General features: G+C 41.4%; 1 protein-coding gene across 1 annotated transcript; it reads left to right on the forward strand.

Moving 5' to 3' along the window:
• The first annotated feature begins 589 nt into the window (after positions 1-589).
• On the forward strand, positions 590-12638 carry MRLN (myoregulin). The gene is made up of 2 exons (XM_068548827.1): positions 590-690; positions 12478-12638. The coding sequence occupies exon 2, from the start codon at positions 12498-12500 to the stop codon at positions 12636-12638; it is 141 nt and encodes a 46-aa protein (XP_068404928.1). The 5' UTR covers positions 590-690; positions 12478-12497.
• The last annotated feature ends 4285 nt before the right edge of the window (positions 12639-16923 follow it).

Here is a 16923-nt window from a genome sequence, read left to right on the forward strand (position 1 = left end):
TTCCACTCTTCGGACTTAAATTCTACAGTTTCCCTCGTATGTACGATGCTGTCCCAAGACCAGCTCCACCTCCCCACCCCCGAGCACACACATACATACACTTTGCCAGGAACGGTTTTGGAATCATTAAGGGAAAGAGGTAAACATACGCTCACAGGTGAACAAACCTCAACAAATTGCTCACGTGCATTTGAAAATCCATTTGTTTATATATTTGAAAAACGGAGGAAGTCAAAGTAAACAAGGCAGAAATGCATAGTTTGAGAAGATATTCAAATATCCATGGAAAAGCATTACTCAGAAAAACAAAGGAAAGTATGACATTACAGGAATCGTGACATTTTTCAAGAGAGGAAGAAAGAGTTTTTGATTAGTTGATTGTTGAACCCTGAGGACCTTTGACCTAACAGTCTATTGATTGTGGAGGGGCCCATCCCCTCCTCATGGGTTATTTGCGCTCCTGTGTGGGCCTGAGGGTATTTTTGTCATAATTTATCCCACCTGTGTCTGTCAGTTCCTCCCCACTCTCCTCCCGTGACAGCCTGGCTCAGGTTTCTCGGGAAAGTGCTCAGCCAGTTATTAATAACAGCCCAGCGAGCCTCCCAAGCCACCCAGGATCAGATGGTGTTTTTCACAAAAGAGAGAGGTCATCTCCTTGACTTTGGACTTCGCGTATCAAACCCCTGAACAGTAAGTTTTGGTTTTTTAAAAAACGTGGCTTTTAAAATGTTGACGGAGGAGGAGAGTTTAGCGGTAATCTTGCTTCCTTCTGGTAGAGGGAATATAGTAAGCGCAAAGACGCCGAAAGCCTGTTTCCCCTCCCTGCATTTCAACGGCTTTCCAATTTTTATAAGGCTGCTTATAAGATTGATCAAAGAATTAGAATTCGATTCCTTCCATTTCCTTTTGGCTCAGTAAAGGCAGGAGGAGAAGCAAGGGGTTAATAAGAGCTCAACGACTTGAGCCAGCCTTGTGGCCATGCTAGATATTTCCGCCTTTCTGTGTTTCCTCCCTAAAGAGAGGATTTCAGTGATTCCAAAGGGAAATTTCACATATGGAAAGTGTCTGCAGGGGAATGTTGGATGGGAGACTTGGGCCCTGTCATTTCCCATGTTTGAGATTTGGTTCAGAGAGGGCACCTGTTATGTTCCACAGATTCACTGCCTTCCTGAGATTTTAGCCAAAGGCTTTGTCTTTGCAGCCTTTTTGATAATGGTTGCTTCTGAGAGTCCTGCAAAGTAGGTCACTGTGTTTTCTGTCTGGAAAAGGAGGACCCTGAAGCTGGTGCCCTGCCCGGTCCTCTGAGGAAAGGTAGAATCTGACACTCTGGCCCCTCCTCAGGACTACGGACTAAGACAGTTTTCTGCTTTGGTTACATACGTTCAATTCTCTTGAACATGTGCATCAGGCTTCTAAATAAGGGAGGCATCACAGGGAAGTGGAAGGAGGCAGATGCCGGCTTGGTATTGAGCCCTGGCTCAACAAGCTGTGTGACTTAAACAAGTACTCAACCTCTTTGAGTCTCAGTTTCCTTGTTTGTGAAATGAGAGTTATAACCTGTTTGACAGCGTGGTGGGTTTTACTCATAAATGTATATAAGTGGCCAAGTATGGTAATATTATTGATGAAACCCCTCATTTGAATTTTTCCTGAATCTTCTTAACCTGGAGCCTCCAATGTGGTCTTTGATGGGAAACTTTAAATTGTAGAGACAATAATTGGCTTTTACTGCTTTTAATAACTTCATCCTTAGGATGGTATCAGCAGTGGGAATGCTGAGGATGGGGGCATTGGAGGATGGCATATGGTTAGTTCAGGACATTAGGCTACGGCTAAGATCAATGATGACGGGGAACTTCATCAAAACAATTTCAAGGCATAAACTATTGTTTTAATAAACTTATCTGCTCTACTATAATCAGCATTCTAAAATTTTTCTGGGACTTGCCTGATGGTCCAGTGGTTAAGACTCCGCATTTCCAGTGCAGGGGGTACAGGTTCGATCCCTGGTCGGGGACCTAAGAGCCTGCATGCCGCGAGGTGCAGCCAAAAATCAATAAATAAAAATAAACTTTTTCTTTTGGTTATGTGCTTCTGTGGTTCCAAAGGACTGCTTTCCCCCCTTGCTAGCTTCGATTCTGTGTCTAGATGGGACAGAAAGGAGGGTTGTCTCAGAGAATACCTGCTTCCCAAAGTGGTACCCTGTACGCTCAGGAGACAGGATGAGATTTTTGTTTTCCACTGCAAGCTGTCATTCTGCAAATGTTTATTTAATTCCCACTGTGTGAACACACAGTGCTAGATTAGCAAAGGGTCAGTAAACTCTAAATATGGTAGGAGACAGAAATCATTTCATGAGTAACTCTGTTACAAGTCAGAATGGGCTTGTTCCATGGTACATGGCAAGTACAGACAGGATCTGGCTGGCAGTCCACAGGGCCATCACGTCCAATACTTACCCACCGAAAGTGGGCATTATTGGTCAGACTTCCCCTTGAGAGCTGTACATTCTTAGAAAACGATTCAGTGCTTTTCAGGGCTCATCGTTGGGTTCACCTTCTAAGCAACAAGCTTCTGAGGCACAGAAAAACGCACCATAAAGTCGCATCTCATCCTCCCCACCTCCAATTTTTTTTTTTAATTGAGCGCCTGCTTTGTTCCAAGCCCTGTGCTAAATGCTAGAAATATAATTTGGGGACTTCCCTGGTGGCGCACTGGTTAAGAGTCTGCCTGCCAATGCAGGGGACGCGCGCAGGTTTGATCCCTGGTCCAGGAGGATCCCACATGCCGTGGAGCAACTAAGCCCGTGCGCCACGACTACTGAGCCTGCGCTCTAGAGCCCGTGAGCCACAACTGCGGAGCCCACGTGCCACAACTACTGAAGCCCGCGCGCCTAGATCCCATGCTCCACTACAAGAGAAGACACCAGCACGTGCACCGCAAGGAAGAGTAGCTCCCGCTCGCCGCAACTAGAGAAAGCCCATGTGCAGCAACGAAGACCCAACGCAGCCAAAAATAAATAAACAAATTTATTAATTAATTTAAAAAAAAGAAATATAACTTGGCCTTAGAAGAGGTCACAGTTTTTCATTGAACTTGAAATTCTGTTCTCCAACCTGGCCATCTACCTTCTCAGCTAAACTTGACTCCAGATAACACTTGGCTGGTTTCAGAAATCAAATCTGCATCTTAATAATAGGTAAAAACCTGCCACCAGTGAATTTAGGCAGAGGCGTGTGTGTTGCAGGCTGAGAAGGGAGTTTAAAGGTTTTGCCAAATGCTTTTACGAAGTCAAACAGTCCAGAAACTTCTCCTCCACCCCAAACCTGGAATGACACACGTTTGGATATGCGAGTTCTGCAGATAAAAACCCCAAACGCGACAAATAAGCACCTGGCCTCAGCCCCACTCCTGCTCTGTCACACGTGGAAGAACTGGCGGCGAGCGGCACTGCCCTGTGAGGTTCCCGGGCCACAGCTCTGGGCAGTTCATCTGGCCTCGTAAGAGTGCGCTGCAGCTGTGATTCTTGGCGAGGGCTGGGGAACTTGGCAGGGAGAAGGTCGAAAACATTTTGATTATTTTGGTTCCGGAATCTTTCTTAATGTAAAGTGCCTGTAACCGAGTAATTTATGTCTCCTTAGGGGCCATGCCATCTCCTATTTGGGGGCAGGAATGGGGTAGCGGGAAATCTCAGCCTTTGGGAGTCTTGGTAGTGGCTGATTAAGGGGAGGTGCTTGTTCATATGTAGAAAAACAGTTCATTTTAGGGCCGGAATATTTACTCACAACATTTGAGGCACGGTCATAGATGGCTCCATAGAAGGCCCAAACTGGACAGATATTGACCTGCAGGGAAAGTATGAGAGGTACAGTTGAAGAGAAAAGTAGAGGGATTCCACACAGGTCTGGGACCCCCTGGTACCCCCGGGGGGATCGGGTGGACCCTCGTGGGTGCCTGTGGCCTGCATGTCTGTGCGTCTGCCTCAGCTTCCCAGGGCTTCCCGTCGCTGAGGTCCATTTGTTTGCCCTCGTGCATTGGGTCCGTGCTCACCTCTCTCCCTCCTTGTTGGGCTGCAGGAAGTGGCCACCTTTCTGACTCCAATGCTTTGTCATACCCTAACCATTATTTTACCAAGTGCCCGGCAGCATGCTGGGCTCTTGGCTCGCCTCTTTTACCAATCCTGAGATACTGCAGTGGCTAAGGCTTTGGAGCCAAACACACTTCCGTTCAAATCCCCGGTCATCCCCGGTGTGTGATCGCGAATAGCTCACTAAAGTCTCGGGTCATCAATCTCTCCAACTAAGGAAATAGGAGAATTAGTAACTCACCTCATAAGGCTTTGTGAGATTAAAATCACAACGTGTGTAGGCCCTTCCTAACTGTAGTTACGAATAAAATCCTTTCAATCCCCTGCAAAACAGATTGTCTCCAGATGGGGTAGCAGGTGAGGTGAAATGCCTGGTCCACGGCTCCAGCACTAATACCAGCCAGAACCAGGATCGCAAACCAGTTCCATCCGGCTCCCAAACCTTGCTGACCCACCATCTGTGACGAGGCACGTGGTTCTGTTTCCAGGCGAAGTCCACTTTGTCAAGTTTTGTGAGTCTGACCTGCCAAGTTTTCCAGTTTTCACTTGTGACTTATTCTGTTCTGGATACTCTGGTCTTCCCTTGGCCTGAATCAAAGCAGTTGGGAGGTGATGAAGGTAGAATATCTTCAAATAGCCAAGTCTGGTGAAACGCAGAATCCAATTTATCATAAATGTCAAAAACTCGCTGAGGCAATTATTATAGTAGCTCAGAAGAAAAGTACCTGTGTGACTTCAGGCAAGGTGCCTTCTCTCGTTTGTCAAACGAGAAGTTTTAAGAAATTTCAAATTTCTTTTCCAGTGCCAACATTTCTGTAATCTTTCAGATTTTCCACTACAGTTGGTTTTTTTTAGCTGGAGAGAGAAAGATCTCCTTGAAATCGTATCTTAATCAGGAAACAAGGTATAACAATCATGCCTGTAACCATTTAAGTGTCAAACCATATGCCATTTATTATTATTCTCATTCAAGCTTTCTCACATACAATGCTCATATCACTGATGAGTTAATTTCTCAGATGTCTGTTAAATTCCCTTCCTCATGTAATTCCTCACATAATTAGTTCAGAAAATGCACCTTGAACTCCATTTTAGAAGCTTACAGAACACACAAAACCCATTTACTGTTGCATATGCCTGAGTTTCAGTTGACTTCTGAATGACTCATATTTGAGCAGTTTATGTCTCCTGTCCTACCACGCCATCGTCTATTTCTGGAATCTTAAGGGGACAAATCTCAGTTATGCCAGAGAAACAGTGGCCGTCCCAGCAGGACACTTCAAATCCTAAAACCCTGTAGGCCAGTGCCAAACTCTTGTTGCCATCCAACAACTTGACTAGCTTCCCTAATTACAAGCAAAAAAATAAAAACGAAAGCAAAAACATCAACAAGATATAATTCCCATATGATTTTTCAAGTTTGTAAAAGATAACTTTATCAAACATAAATTTTATGGGAAAGAGACATTTTCCATATGGAGACAATATTGAAAATACCCAACTTGGTGATTTTATTTTTGAAGAATAAAAATTTGTGGGAAAAGTAGACTTAATATATGGCTTTTCTTGTTGTAATCGTCTTTTGAACAAAATGAACTTTCGGTCTTCCAAATAAAGCTTCTACTTGATGTGCAGTTATTAAATCAATATTTGTTGAAAACTGATTAACATCCAGTACCATGAGGCACTGGGATCCAGGATGGGTAAGGCCATCCCCACTTTCTAGGAAGACAGCCCTGCCAATGGGGGGTGGCATGCAAACAAATAACCACAATACACGGTTGCCAGTTGCAATGTGTTACAGCAAGTGGGCAATAAATTCTGCCTGAGGATGTCAGGAAGGATCACAGAGGAGGTATGTTGGGTTTCAAAGGATGAGTAGGTGTGTGACAGTTTTGCATGTTTGGGTGTCCAAAGAGAAACTGAGAAGATTGATTTCTTCCAGGGGTACCATCTAGGAGGTAATACGGTAGAATATAATTAACAATGATAGTCACTCTTGCTTATTAAGAGTGACTTGTACCTAGTAGGCACTCACTAGGCACTCACTTGGCACAAGTATTGATATTATCTCATTTAATTCTCACACTACCCTACTCTTATTATCATCTCCATTTTATAGAAGTGCTAACTGAGGCACCTAGAGTTAATGTAACTTGTCCAAGGTCTCACAGTAAGTGGCAGATCAAACCCTATCAGTCCTATGCCAGACCCATCTCTCAACCACCAAGTCCTGGAAGCATTCTTGTTATTTCTCTGTCCAGCTAATGTTAATAAGATCAAGGGGAGGAATTCATTGGCGGTCTAGTGGTTAGGACTCGGCAGTTCTACTGCTGGGGGCATGGGTTCTATCCCTGGTCGGGGAATTAAGATCCCACAAGCCACGTGCACAGCCAAAAAAAAAAAAAAAAAGTTCAAGGGGAGGACCTTGTCAGTCATAAGTTGATCAGTGGGTAGGTAACAAACTAATAATAAAAGAAAATAAAATTGCAGAGAGTAAAAGCTAATAAAACATAGATTAAAAAAACTGAACTTTCACCTAATCGGGTTGCTAGACAGTAAGCTCATAGTAGTGGCCTGTGGGTGATCCATTTACAAAGAGCAGATTGTTTTGATATGAATAAAACTGACTATTGTAAAACTATTCAGGCAAATTTAGGGTTCTCAGGCCCAGAGGGATAACTGCAAGACTATCCATCCCATTGTTCAACCAGCAGTTCACGTATATAGAAAGGAGCCGGGACTGAGGAAGAAGAGTGACCATTGATAATTACATGTGGATATTTCCATTTCAGTCTAGCCCATTTCCTTTTCATTTGAAAACATTAATAAATCCATGTAGTTGAAACAGAGTGGCATCTGGGGATGGGAGTCCTGCGTTAGCAGCATGAAGGCTCCAGCATAGAACCTTGGGCAGTTGCTCCATCCCCCAATAGTACATAATCACAGCCTGGCACGTACTAGACCCTTAATAAATGGTAATTATTGTACTTTACTTAAGTGACCTATTCAGCAAGAGTGGACAGATTTCAACAGGAGTGTCTCATGTTTCAACGTTTGTCTCTAGGGAACTTCTGTCAATATTATCTTGACCATTAGATATTGATGGAAACAAGGAGTAGGATTAGCAAATTCTTATCCAAAAAGGAGATATTTTTGAAGTGTGACTCATGTGTTTAAGACTATAATCTTGAATCCAATGAAAAGTGTTTTCTTTTGATTGAAAAAGAGACTTTGCAAAGTATGTTCTGTTCTTTGTCTTGACCACGAATCCACGCCTAATAAGGGGAAATAGTAGAGGCTGAGAGAGATTGAGAAACAGGTGAAGTCTTAGTACCAGTAATAATTTTATGTAATAGAGGGCGTTTTACTTGTTTGTTTTGCATTGTTTTGTTTTTGCCAGGGGACCAAACCATTTAACAAATGCACTATGGTCCCAGGAGTCAGAGTTGACTTGAGAAACTTTGTTTTATATAAAAACAAGATTATAAAGGTTTGAAAGGCCAGAGCCTACAAACTGATGGCAGGGTGAGGAACAGAGAATGCAATGAAGTTCAACCCCCAGAGACCAAAAGTCACTGCTACTCGCCGTTAGTCTAACTTACCTTGTGGGATTCCACTATTCAACCATCCAATGAACAGGTCAGTTTGGATTTAGATTATTTGGACTCTTGATGGAATCAAAAGAAAATATAATAAAGACAAGTTTTTAAAACTAGATAAGAGAGTATTCATTCTATTTTAAGTATAACATTCTATAAATTAATTTCTATGAAATAAATTGATTCTCAGTGCCTTTTGGAAATAGGGAAAAGAAAGGAACGTAGAGGCATTCAAATGGGAGGGAAAATTATTTGCGGTCATCTGAAATTTCAACATGAAATATATTAGGCCCCAAATAACCTAGGATGTCTTACATTTTATTTTATTTATTTTTTATACAGCAGGTTCTTATTAGTTATCTATTTTATACATATTAGTGTATATATGTCAATCCCAGTCTCCCAGTTCATCCCACCACCACCACCCCTGCCACTTTTCCCCCTTGGTGTCCGTACGTTTGTTCTCTACATCTGTGTCTCAATTTCTGCCCTGCAACCAGTTCATCTGTATCATTTTTCTATAACCTAGGATGTCTTGTATCAGAAATTGGAGGTGATGTTATTTTAGCTACGACTTTTAAATACTGCGTTCAAGATAAGGCCACGGTCTTGAGATAGTCACGCTCAATACATTCTAGCATACTTTTAGAAGTGTCCTAGCTTGTTTCAAATTTATTTATTAATTTATTTATTTTTTACATTTATTTAGTGCATGTTTTATCCGATAAGAAAACACTACAAATCATTTTTTTCCTGAAAATGCTGCTGTTAAATAGCCTTTCCTCTAAAAGAATGTCCCTGCAAAGAAAAAACACGTGATTACCAAGCTTCTAGCTAAGTAAGTAAGAACTAATTAGGCAAAATGTAAATCAAACACTGTGACAATCATAATTTTAATCCACAGTAAAATCTCAGTGTTCTAGTAAACTTACGATGGTACAGATTCATGTCCTTCCAATGATTTAGATCTAGAAACAGACCTAACATTGAGAAGAACCAAACAGAAGCCACTCACATTCCTGTTTCTCCTGAACATTTTGAATGAGACAAGAACATGTTCTTTAGCCAAAGAGACAATGTAAACTCAAGGAAAATGAAATGTCTCAGTGAAACGTTTTAATGAAAATATGTAATTTATTGGATAAAGTGTAAGTTAAATATTTTCATTAAAATCTTTCACTGACACTTAATTTTCCCGAATTCATATTTGTTAAAATGATTGGTTTGACAAAAATAAAATCAGTATACATTACTTTTAAGTATATGGGAAAGAAAGAGGACCTGGCAGTTATGGGACTACTTTCTTTAGTTTTCTGAAGTTATATAAGCAACATCCTTTTAAATGAAAATGTGAGAAATGGAAAAAGCAAGGGAAAAAAATCACATATAGTCCTTCACCCAAACTCGACCACTATGACCATTATTGACATTTGTAGATAGTCCTGTTTCCTTTTTTAAAATATTTCGATTGTGAAGTCTAACATACCTGCAGAAAAGCCTATAAAATTTCTGTGTGCAGTTCAGCAAGTAGTTAAAAAGTGATTGCCAATGTAACCACCAACCAGGACAAGAAATGAAATACTGCTGGAGGCTCCCCACACCCACGCAGCCCTTCCTTTCCCCTCACTAACACCACCACTACCCTGATTTTATGGTAGCCAGTCCTTTGCTTTTCTTGATCAATTCACCACCTACACCATTGCCACCCACATATACACCCCTAAACCATGCACCTTTAACTCTGTTTTCCTATTTTACATAAATATATTTACACTGTGCATTTTCTTTTGTGCCTTGCTTTTAAAAAATTCAATATTATGTTTGGAAAATTCACCACTGTTTTTGTATGTAGCTGGAGCTTAATTTTCATTATTGTAAAAATTCAATATTATGTTTGTAAAATTCACCACTGTTTTTGTATGTAGCTGGAGCTTAATTTTCATTATTGTATAATATTCCATGTATGCATTTATCTATCTACTGATGGGCTTTTGGTTTGTTTTTAAGTTGAGGATATTACAAATAATGTTTGGATATGTGTCCCGGTGTGATTATCCATGCTTGTCCAGGAGTGTAATATGTGTTCATAAGGTATGGCTTTTAATCATAATTAAATATTGTAACATAATTTTCTAAGTAGTATATTCTATTATTTCATAGTTGTAATAACCATCATTTTGTTGGATACTTTTCCATTTATGGCCGAATGTTACAGCCTGGTCTTTTGTAATAAATTCACTCCTCTACTTTCTAATGCTTCTAGTGCTGGAAACAATGAAAATCTAGTCTCTTAGCAAGTTTAATGTTTATAACGCACTTCTACGTCTATGCTCACTGTACTGTGTATTAGGTCTCCGGGACTTATTTATCTACTTGTTGCACATATGTAACCCTTACACATCTCTTCCATTCCCTCACCCCCTGAGAACTATTGTTTTAAAAATGTGGTTAAGACTCCCTGCTTCCACTGCAGGGGGTGTGGACTCAATCCCTGGTGGGGGAACTAAGATCCCATATGCCCCATGGCACGGCCAAAACATAAAATAGAAAAATAAAAGCGTGGTAAATGTTTGGCCTGCCGGGAACATTATAGAATTCAGTTTAAACTTTTTGTGATAAGTTTAGTTTTCAGCTATACAATTCTGTGATGCGTTGAAATCAACGTGTCACATTTGCCAAACTCCACTCTTCGACATCTCCTTCCTGACTTCTTTGAGAGTAATTTTAGAGTTTCTCCAGGCAGGCTCCCTGCCCGTCCACTTCACAGACCACCTCAGCATCCAATAAAAGCTTGCACTGCGCTTTGACACAGGAACCAAGGTTGCTAAGAGACCACCTGTGCTGAATGCACTTTGTTCCAGCAAGAGCAGCTGGAGAGAAAACCCAGGGGCAGCATTATCTACCACTACCCGGGATTAAGTCAGGTGAGAAATGGGTTTCTGCGCACTCTTCGACCCCCACCAGTTGTCTGGTCTTTCCTATTCAGTCTCTCTCTTACCGCTATTGGAGAAAATTGAAGGTACCCCTCAGAGCACAGACTGAAGAAACACAAGATGGAGGTGGAGGTCATAGGAGGGAAGGAAAATCACTTTGCGAACCCATGTGTCATTCTTACCCCTTCCTTCCCAAACATAGGCACAAGGAATTGTTGAACTTAAGGGAAATTCTAGGCGTTTACTTTGCCAGTGATTGCTGTGTAATTTGGGGCAAGTCATTCCCTCCTTTAGGAAGGGGGTTAGTTATTACAGAAATTAATCAAGATTGCTAAAAGTGGAAGAAGATGATACTTGTATAAATCTCATCTATCTTCCCCTCTCTCTTTCACCTTCTCTCTTAAAACTCAACCTGCCTTTCTGGGTTTGAGTGAAAAATAGCAGAAAATATTTCCCCACCCCGATCTTGCCACTTTCTAAAAATATTGATGCTCATTTTTTTAAATAAATTTTTTAAAGTTTATTTTTATTTATTTATTTTTGGCTGCACTGGGTCTTTGCTGTGCGCGCGCTTTCTCTAGTTGTGGAGAGCAGAGGTTACTCTTCGTCGCGGTGCGCGGGCTTCTCATCGCGGTGGCTTCTCTTGTTGCACGCAGGCTTCGGTAGTTGTGGCGCGTGGGCTCAGTAGTTGTGGCTCTTGGGCTCTAGAGCACAGGCTCAGTAGTTGTGGCGCTCGGGCTTACTTGCTGCATGGCACGGGGGATCTTCCCAGACCAGGGCTCGAACCTGTGTCCCCTGCATTGGCAGGCGGATTCTTAACCACTGCGCCACCAGGGAAGCCCTTGATGCTGATTTTAAGTTGAGTGTGTATAAGGGACTTGGATGTAAGGCTTTGAAAATTACTTAACTCATTTGACCTTACATTCCTGGAAAAGAGGAGTTAAGAATGGTTCTAAACTCCCTACCTGACAGGCGTGTGAAATGTTCCGACAGTGTGCTCTACAGACCACAAATTAATATCTTTAAAAATTCCGTAATACTTAAAAAAATTTAAGATATTTAAAAAACCGTTTGACTAACACAGAAGTGTGGAAGAAATTAAAATATGTAATGTCTGATTAAGTGACCAAAATATGAGAAAGGATTTTGAGGAAAGATCAGGGGAATGAAAAAAATCTTTTGTTGTTTAATGTTTAAAAATTTTATCACATGCCTCTTTCCATGTCTTCAAATTCTCATTTCCTGGTAACACCCACTGTACAGGTTAGAAGAATGGCAATTTCACTAATGCCATAAGAATGATTGTAAATGACTTTGCAGATAAGACTTCAAAAATAAACTAATTATGGATAACATTGAAAACAGAGGGGTAATTCTGGTAGTTCCTTGAGCTGTTTTTTGTTTGTTTTGTTTGTTTGTTTTACAAATTTATTTATTTTTGGCTGCATTGGGTCTTCGTCGCTGCACGTGGGCTTTCTCTAGTTGCGGCGAGCGGGGGCTTCTCTTCATTGTGGTGCGCGGGCTTCTCATTGCGGTGGCTTCTCTTGTTGTGGAGCACGGGCTCTAGGCGCGCGGGCTTCGGTAGTTGTGGCTCGCGGGCTCTAGAGCACAGGCTCAGTAGTTGTGGCGCATGGGCTTAGCTGCTCCATGGCATGTGGGATCTTCCCGGACCAGGGCTTGAACCCATGTCCCCTGCATTGGCAGGCGGATTCTCAACCACTGCGCCACTAGGGAAGCCCTGAAAGACATTTCTTGATCACTGTTTCTTTCCAGTGCAAATATTAGATTGAGTTTAAAGAATCAGGATTATAAATGTGTTCATTTAAGGATATTTTCTCTTCCTTTTTCCCCCTAGGGAGCAGGAGCATTTTGGATATGACGTGTAAAAACTGGATATTAATTTCTACTACTAACCCCACAAGTCTGGAAGATGAAATTGTGGGAAGACTTCTAAAAATTTTGTTTGTAATCTTTGTTGACTTCCTGTCTATTATATATGTTGTTATAACTTCTTAGCTGACTTCCCTTACTTTACATGTGAATTTCATATTGAATCACAGTGAATAAAATTTTGTAATTTAGTATGTTGAGTGATTTTAATTTGATGACATCTCCAATTATTCTAGAGGCCAACAGGACGTTGCAATAAAAACAAGATTGTGTATTATTTAGTACTTTATGGTTTACAAAACATTCACATAAACTGAAATGGAATTTTTTCCAAAAATCTACACTACTGTCATAAAACTTCTTGATTTTTCACATGATCGTCAGTTGATAAATTGACTAAAATTTGTAGGTGTCATTGTGTGTGAAGTTGTTTTTTAAGGATGTGTACCTATGTGAAATTTTATATGGTTCTATTTTTTAAAATTTAAAATTTATTTTTAAAATTTATTTCATTGAACTATAGTTGATTTACAATGTTATGTTAATTTCTGCTATACAGCAAAGTGATTCATTTATACATATACACATTCTTTTTCATATTCATTTCTATTATGGGTTATCACAGGGTATTGAATATAGTTCCCTGTGCTGTACAGTAGGACCTGGTTGTTTATTATATGGCTCTATTTTTAACACATCAAGCTTCATATAAGATGATCTTTCCATACTGTATACTAACAGTTTATTCTCATTTTCTTACATACACATTTCATCTGTGTGTAGGTAGATTGTTTTTCTTAACCCTCCACAATTTTATGTTTCTACTAACAAAAACTTAAAGTTAGGACTAGAAATGCTTAAACAACATTCTTTTAGGAAAATAGAACTTGTAAGAAAGGAGAGAAAACAAGGTGCAACCTGTGTTGATTTTCTGTTTGGGACTAAATGCTCACAGTATGTCATTTAATGTAAGGCTCCCAGTAATCCTAGGAGGCAGGAGTGAGTTGTCCCATTTCACAGATGAACACACTGAATCCTGGAAGAATTATGCTAGCTGGAGATCATACCTAGGATGTGGCAGAACCAGGTCTCGGGCCTTCACAATCCATCATATCATATTGCCTCCGAAGGTAAATAATAATTAAACAAGTGTGGTTAAAAAACAATCTGTAGAGCTCAACGTTTTTTCACAATTATGTTTTATTCAAGACCCTATGGCTGGGCTTCCCTGGTGGCGCAGTGGTTGAGAATCTGCCTGCCAATGCAGGGGACACGGGTTCGAGCCCTGGTCTGGGAAGATCCCACATGCCACGGAGCAACTGGGCCCGTGAGCCACAATTACTGAGCCTGCGCGTCTGGAGCCTGTGCTCCGCAACAAGAGAGGCCGCGATGGTGAGAGGCCTGCGCACCACGATGAAGAGTGGTCCCCACTCGCCACAACTAGAGAAAGCCCACGCACGGAAACGAAGACCCAACACAGTCGTAAATAAATAAATAAATAAATAAAAGAACGTGAAAAAAAAGAAAAAAAAGACCCTATGGCTATACTTTAGTATTGCCCTGATTTATTTTCTTATTCCACATTTAAAAATCATCTATTGAAAAGAGAGATTAAGTTTACCCTTTTCTCATATCCAAATGGATGATGCATTCTCTTCCACAGTTTTCTTGACTCCCTCATTTTCTGACAGTGTTAAAATATAACTGTTGAACTCTGCTCTTTAAGCCTTTGAAAAACAAAGTTCTCTCTGTCCTTTTGACTTTTTACATTGGACACACATGTTTCATAAAACCCTGATCTCTTCCATGTGATGACCATCTTCTCAGATTTGGCCCAGACATTAATGCAAGGTTTCATAAGAGACCTAATGAAGTGTGAAAGGAATCTGGGACCTTTGAGACTTATTACTTCACTGGCTCTTACTTAACCTTTCAGCGGTGTTGTATATTTAACCATAAGCCAAACAAACTATGTGAGCATTTGCTGTAACAGAATCTCTTTTTTTCCCTACACAGTATTGTTGAACACTTCCTTTTGGATATAATGTGGATGTGATGTGTTTCTCCCCAAGCCCCTCTATTTGGGATTTGTTGGAGCCTATTAATCAGGCTGTTGACAGGGAAGTCAAGTCACTCCCGGGCTCAGGCAATTGCTGCTTTTCCGTGTGCTTCCAGGCCGTCAACAATGTGGTTAGAGGCACGGATGCTGAAGCCAGACTGCCTGGGTCCAGATCTTGGCTTCACCGCTTATGGTTTAATAACCTTACGTCTCTGCTTCCTTACATGTAAAATAAGTGCCTGTGTCATAGGTTTGTCGACAGGATGACATGAGCTGACGGGTGCAACGTGCGCAGCCGAGCGCCTGGCATATGGAAAAAGCGCACAGTCCGTGGAGGACTGCTGTCGTCAACATCCTCAGGTGATGCTGAGTGTTAGCGAGCCTCCATCACCCTGCCTGTTCTACACCTCCCCCTTGCCCTTAGAATGACCTCATGTTATCCCATCCCGTTGGCCCAAGGATGTGATTCTGTCCCCCTGACCCCTGGCAGAGTTCTGCGGCAAGTGTAGGTATAAACTGGTTGAACCTACGGGGCTTTTATTTGGTTATGTTATTTGGGGACCCGGCGATGACAACTGGATGTCATAATGTGACTCCAGACAACAGAGGATACTTGATGAATAGCCTATTAAAAAAATGTTCATTGATTGATTGGTCGATTGATTCTTTTTTTTTTTTTAATTTTTCTTTCAAATTGGGCTATAGTTGATTTACAATGTTGTGTTTCAGGTGTACAGCAAAGTGATTCAGTTAGACATATATCTATTCTTTTTCAAATTCTTTTCCCATTTGGGTTATTACAGAATACTGAGCAGAGTTCCCTGTGCTATACAGTACGTCCTTGTTGGTTATCTATTTTAAATATAGTGGTGTGTATATGGCAATCCCAAACTCCCAGTTTATCCCTCCCTTCCCACCTTTCCCCTTTGGTAACCATAAGTTTGTTTTCTAAGTCTGTGAGTCTGTTTCTGTTTTGTGTAAGGAATCAGAGTCTTAATGTGCAGTCGACGTGGCTTTGTAATTGGAAATAGGTCACTTTTCCTCCACTCTTCAAAAATATTTGTTCAGTTCCTTTTTGGCACGTGTGGTGCTGGGCGCCCAGGTCAAACCAGTGAATTCAACATAGTTCATGCTCTCCTGGAGTTCATAGGTTAGTGGGGGAAATGAACGAATACCCAAATAGTGCAATGGCCATTGGGGGAAGTATTAGGATGGACATGCCTGGGGTGTTATGAAGGGTGTGGTGAAAGATATTCTGAGGGCCACCAGGAGCAACAACTCCTGGGAGCTTGGGAAACATGCAGAATCCTAGTTCCCCCCCAACCCCCCAGAGCTGCTGAATTCAGAATCTGCATTGTAACCAGATTCCCCAGTGGTTCAGATGCATTGAGAAGTGCTGATGTGGAGGGAAGCTCACGGACTCCGTGTTCCTACTGTTTGGCACTGAACAGGTATGTGACCTCGGGGCAAGTTGCTTAACTTCTCTGGGTCTCCTACTCCTCCCGTGTTAAAACAAAACAGAACCAAGAAAAAAACCAGAAGTGGCATTAATACCATCAGCTTCACGTATCACATAGAAACACTGTGACTCTTAAATGAACTGGACTGATACTACAGGAAGGTAGATAACAGAAAGGAGTCCTAGAAATCTATAAGACGTTGTTATAGACATCAAGAAGACAGGAGTAGCTCTGTGAAGTAAGGGACCTGTGACTACCTACCTTAGGATTGTTTTCCTAAGTGGCAACAATATCCACGGCGTCTATGTATGTATGCAGTCTGGGTTAGGTAAACACGAGTTTTCTGGAATTGAGTGACAAGTACTCTACAGTTGATGAAGCATTAGTGACTCTTTAAGTGTTCACCTGAATGAAATAACTTACAAGAAAACTAAGCCAGATAGCCATTCTGAGTTAGAATGGACAGTTCCTAACTTTGGGGCGTGATTGGGACAAACTGCTTCTGTAGAAACCAGGGTCAAGGTTTCTGGGGACTTTTTTGGTTTTTTTATTTTTATTTTATATTGGAGTAGAGTTGATTAACAATGTTGTGTTAGTTTCAGGTGTACAGCAAAGGGATTCAGTTATCCATATACATGTATCTATTCTTTTCAGATTCCTTTCCCACGTAGGTTATTGCAGAATATTGAGCAGAGTTCCCTGTGCTCTACAGCAGGTCCTTTGAGAGAAGATCTGAAGTGGGTGGTGCGCACGTGACCGCACAGATGCGGGCTGCGGTTCTGCGCTGCTTTTACATGGCTGTTGTTTGCTGCCCTTCCTGCAAGCAGTCCTGCTGAGCAAGCTGAAGGCACGTTGCCACGTAGGCCACTCTGGGACCAGCAATGAGCCTAGA

This window comes from Eschrichtius robustus, chromosome 7 (genome assembly GCF_028021215.1).
Source record: "Eschrichtius robustus isolate mEscRob2 chromosome 7, mEscRob2.pri, whole genome shotgun sequence".
NCBI classification, from domain to species: Eukaryota; Metazoa; Chordata; class Mammalia; order Artiodactyla; family Eschrichtiidae; genus Eschrichtius; species Eschrichtius robustus.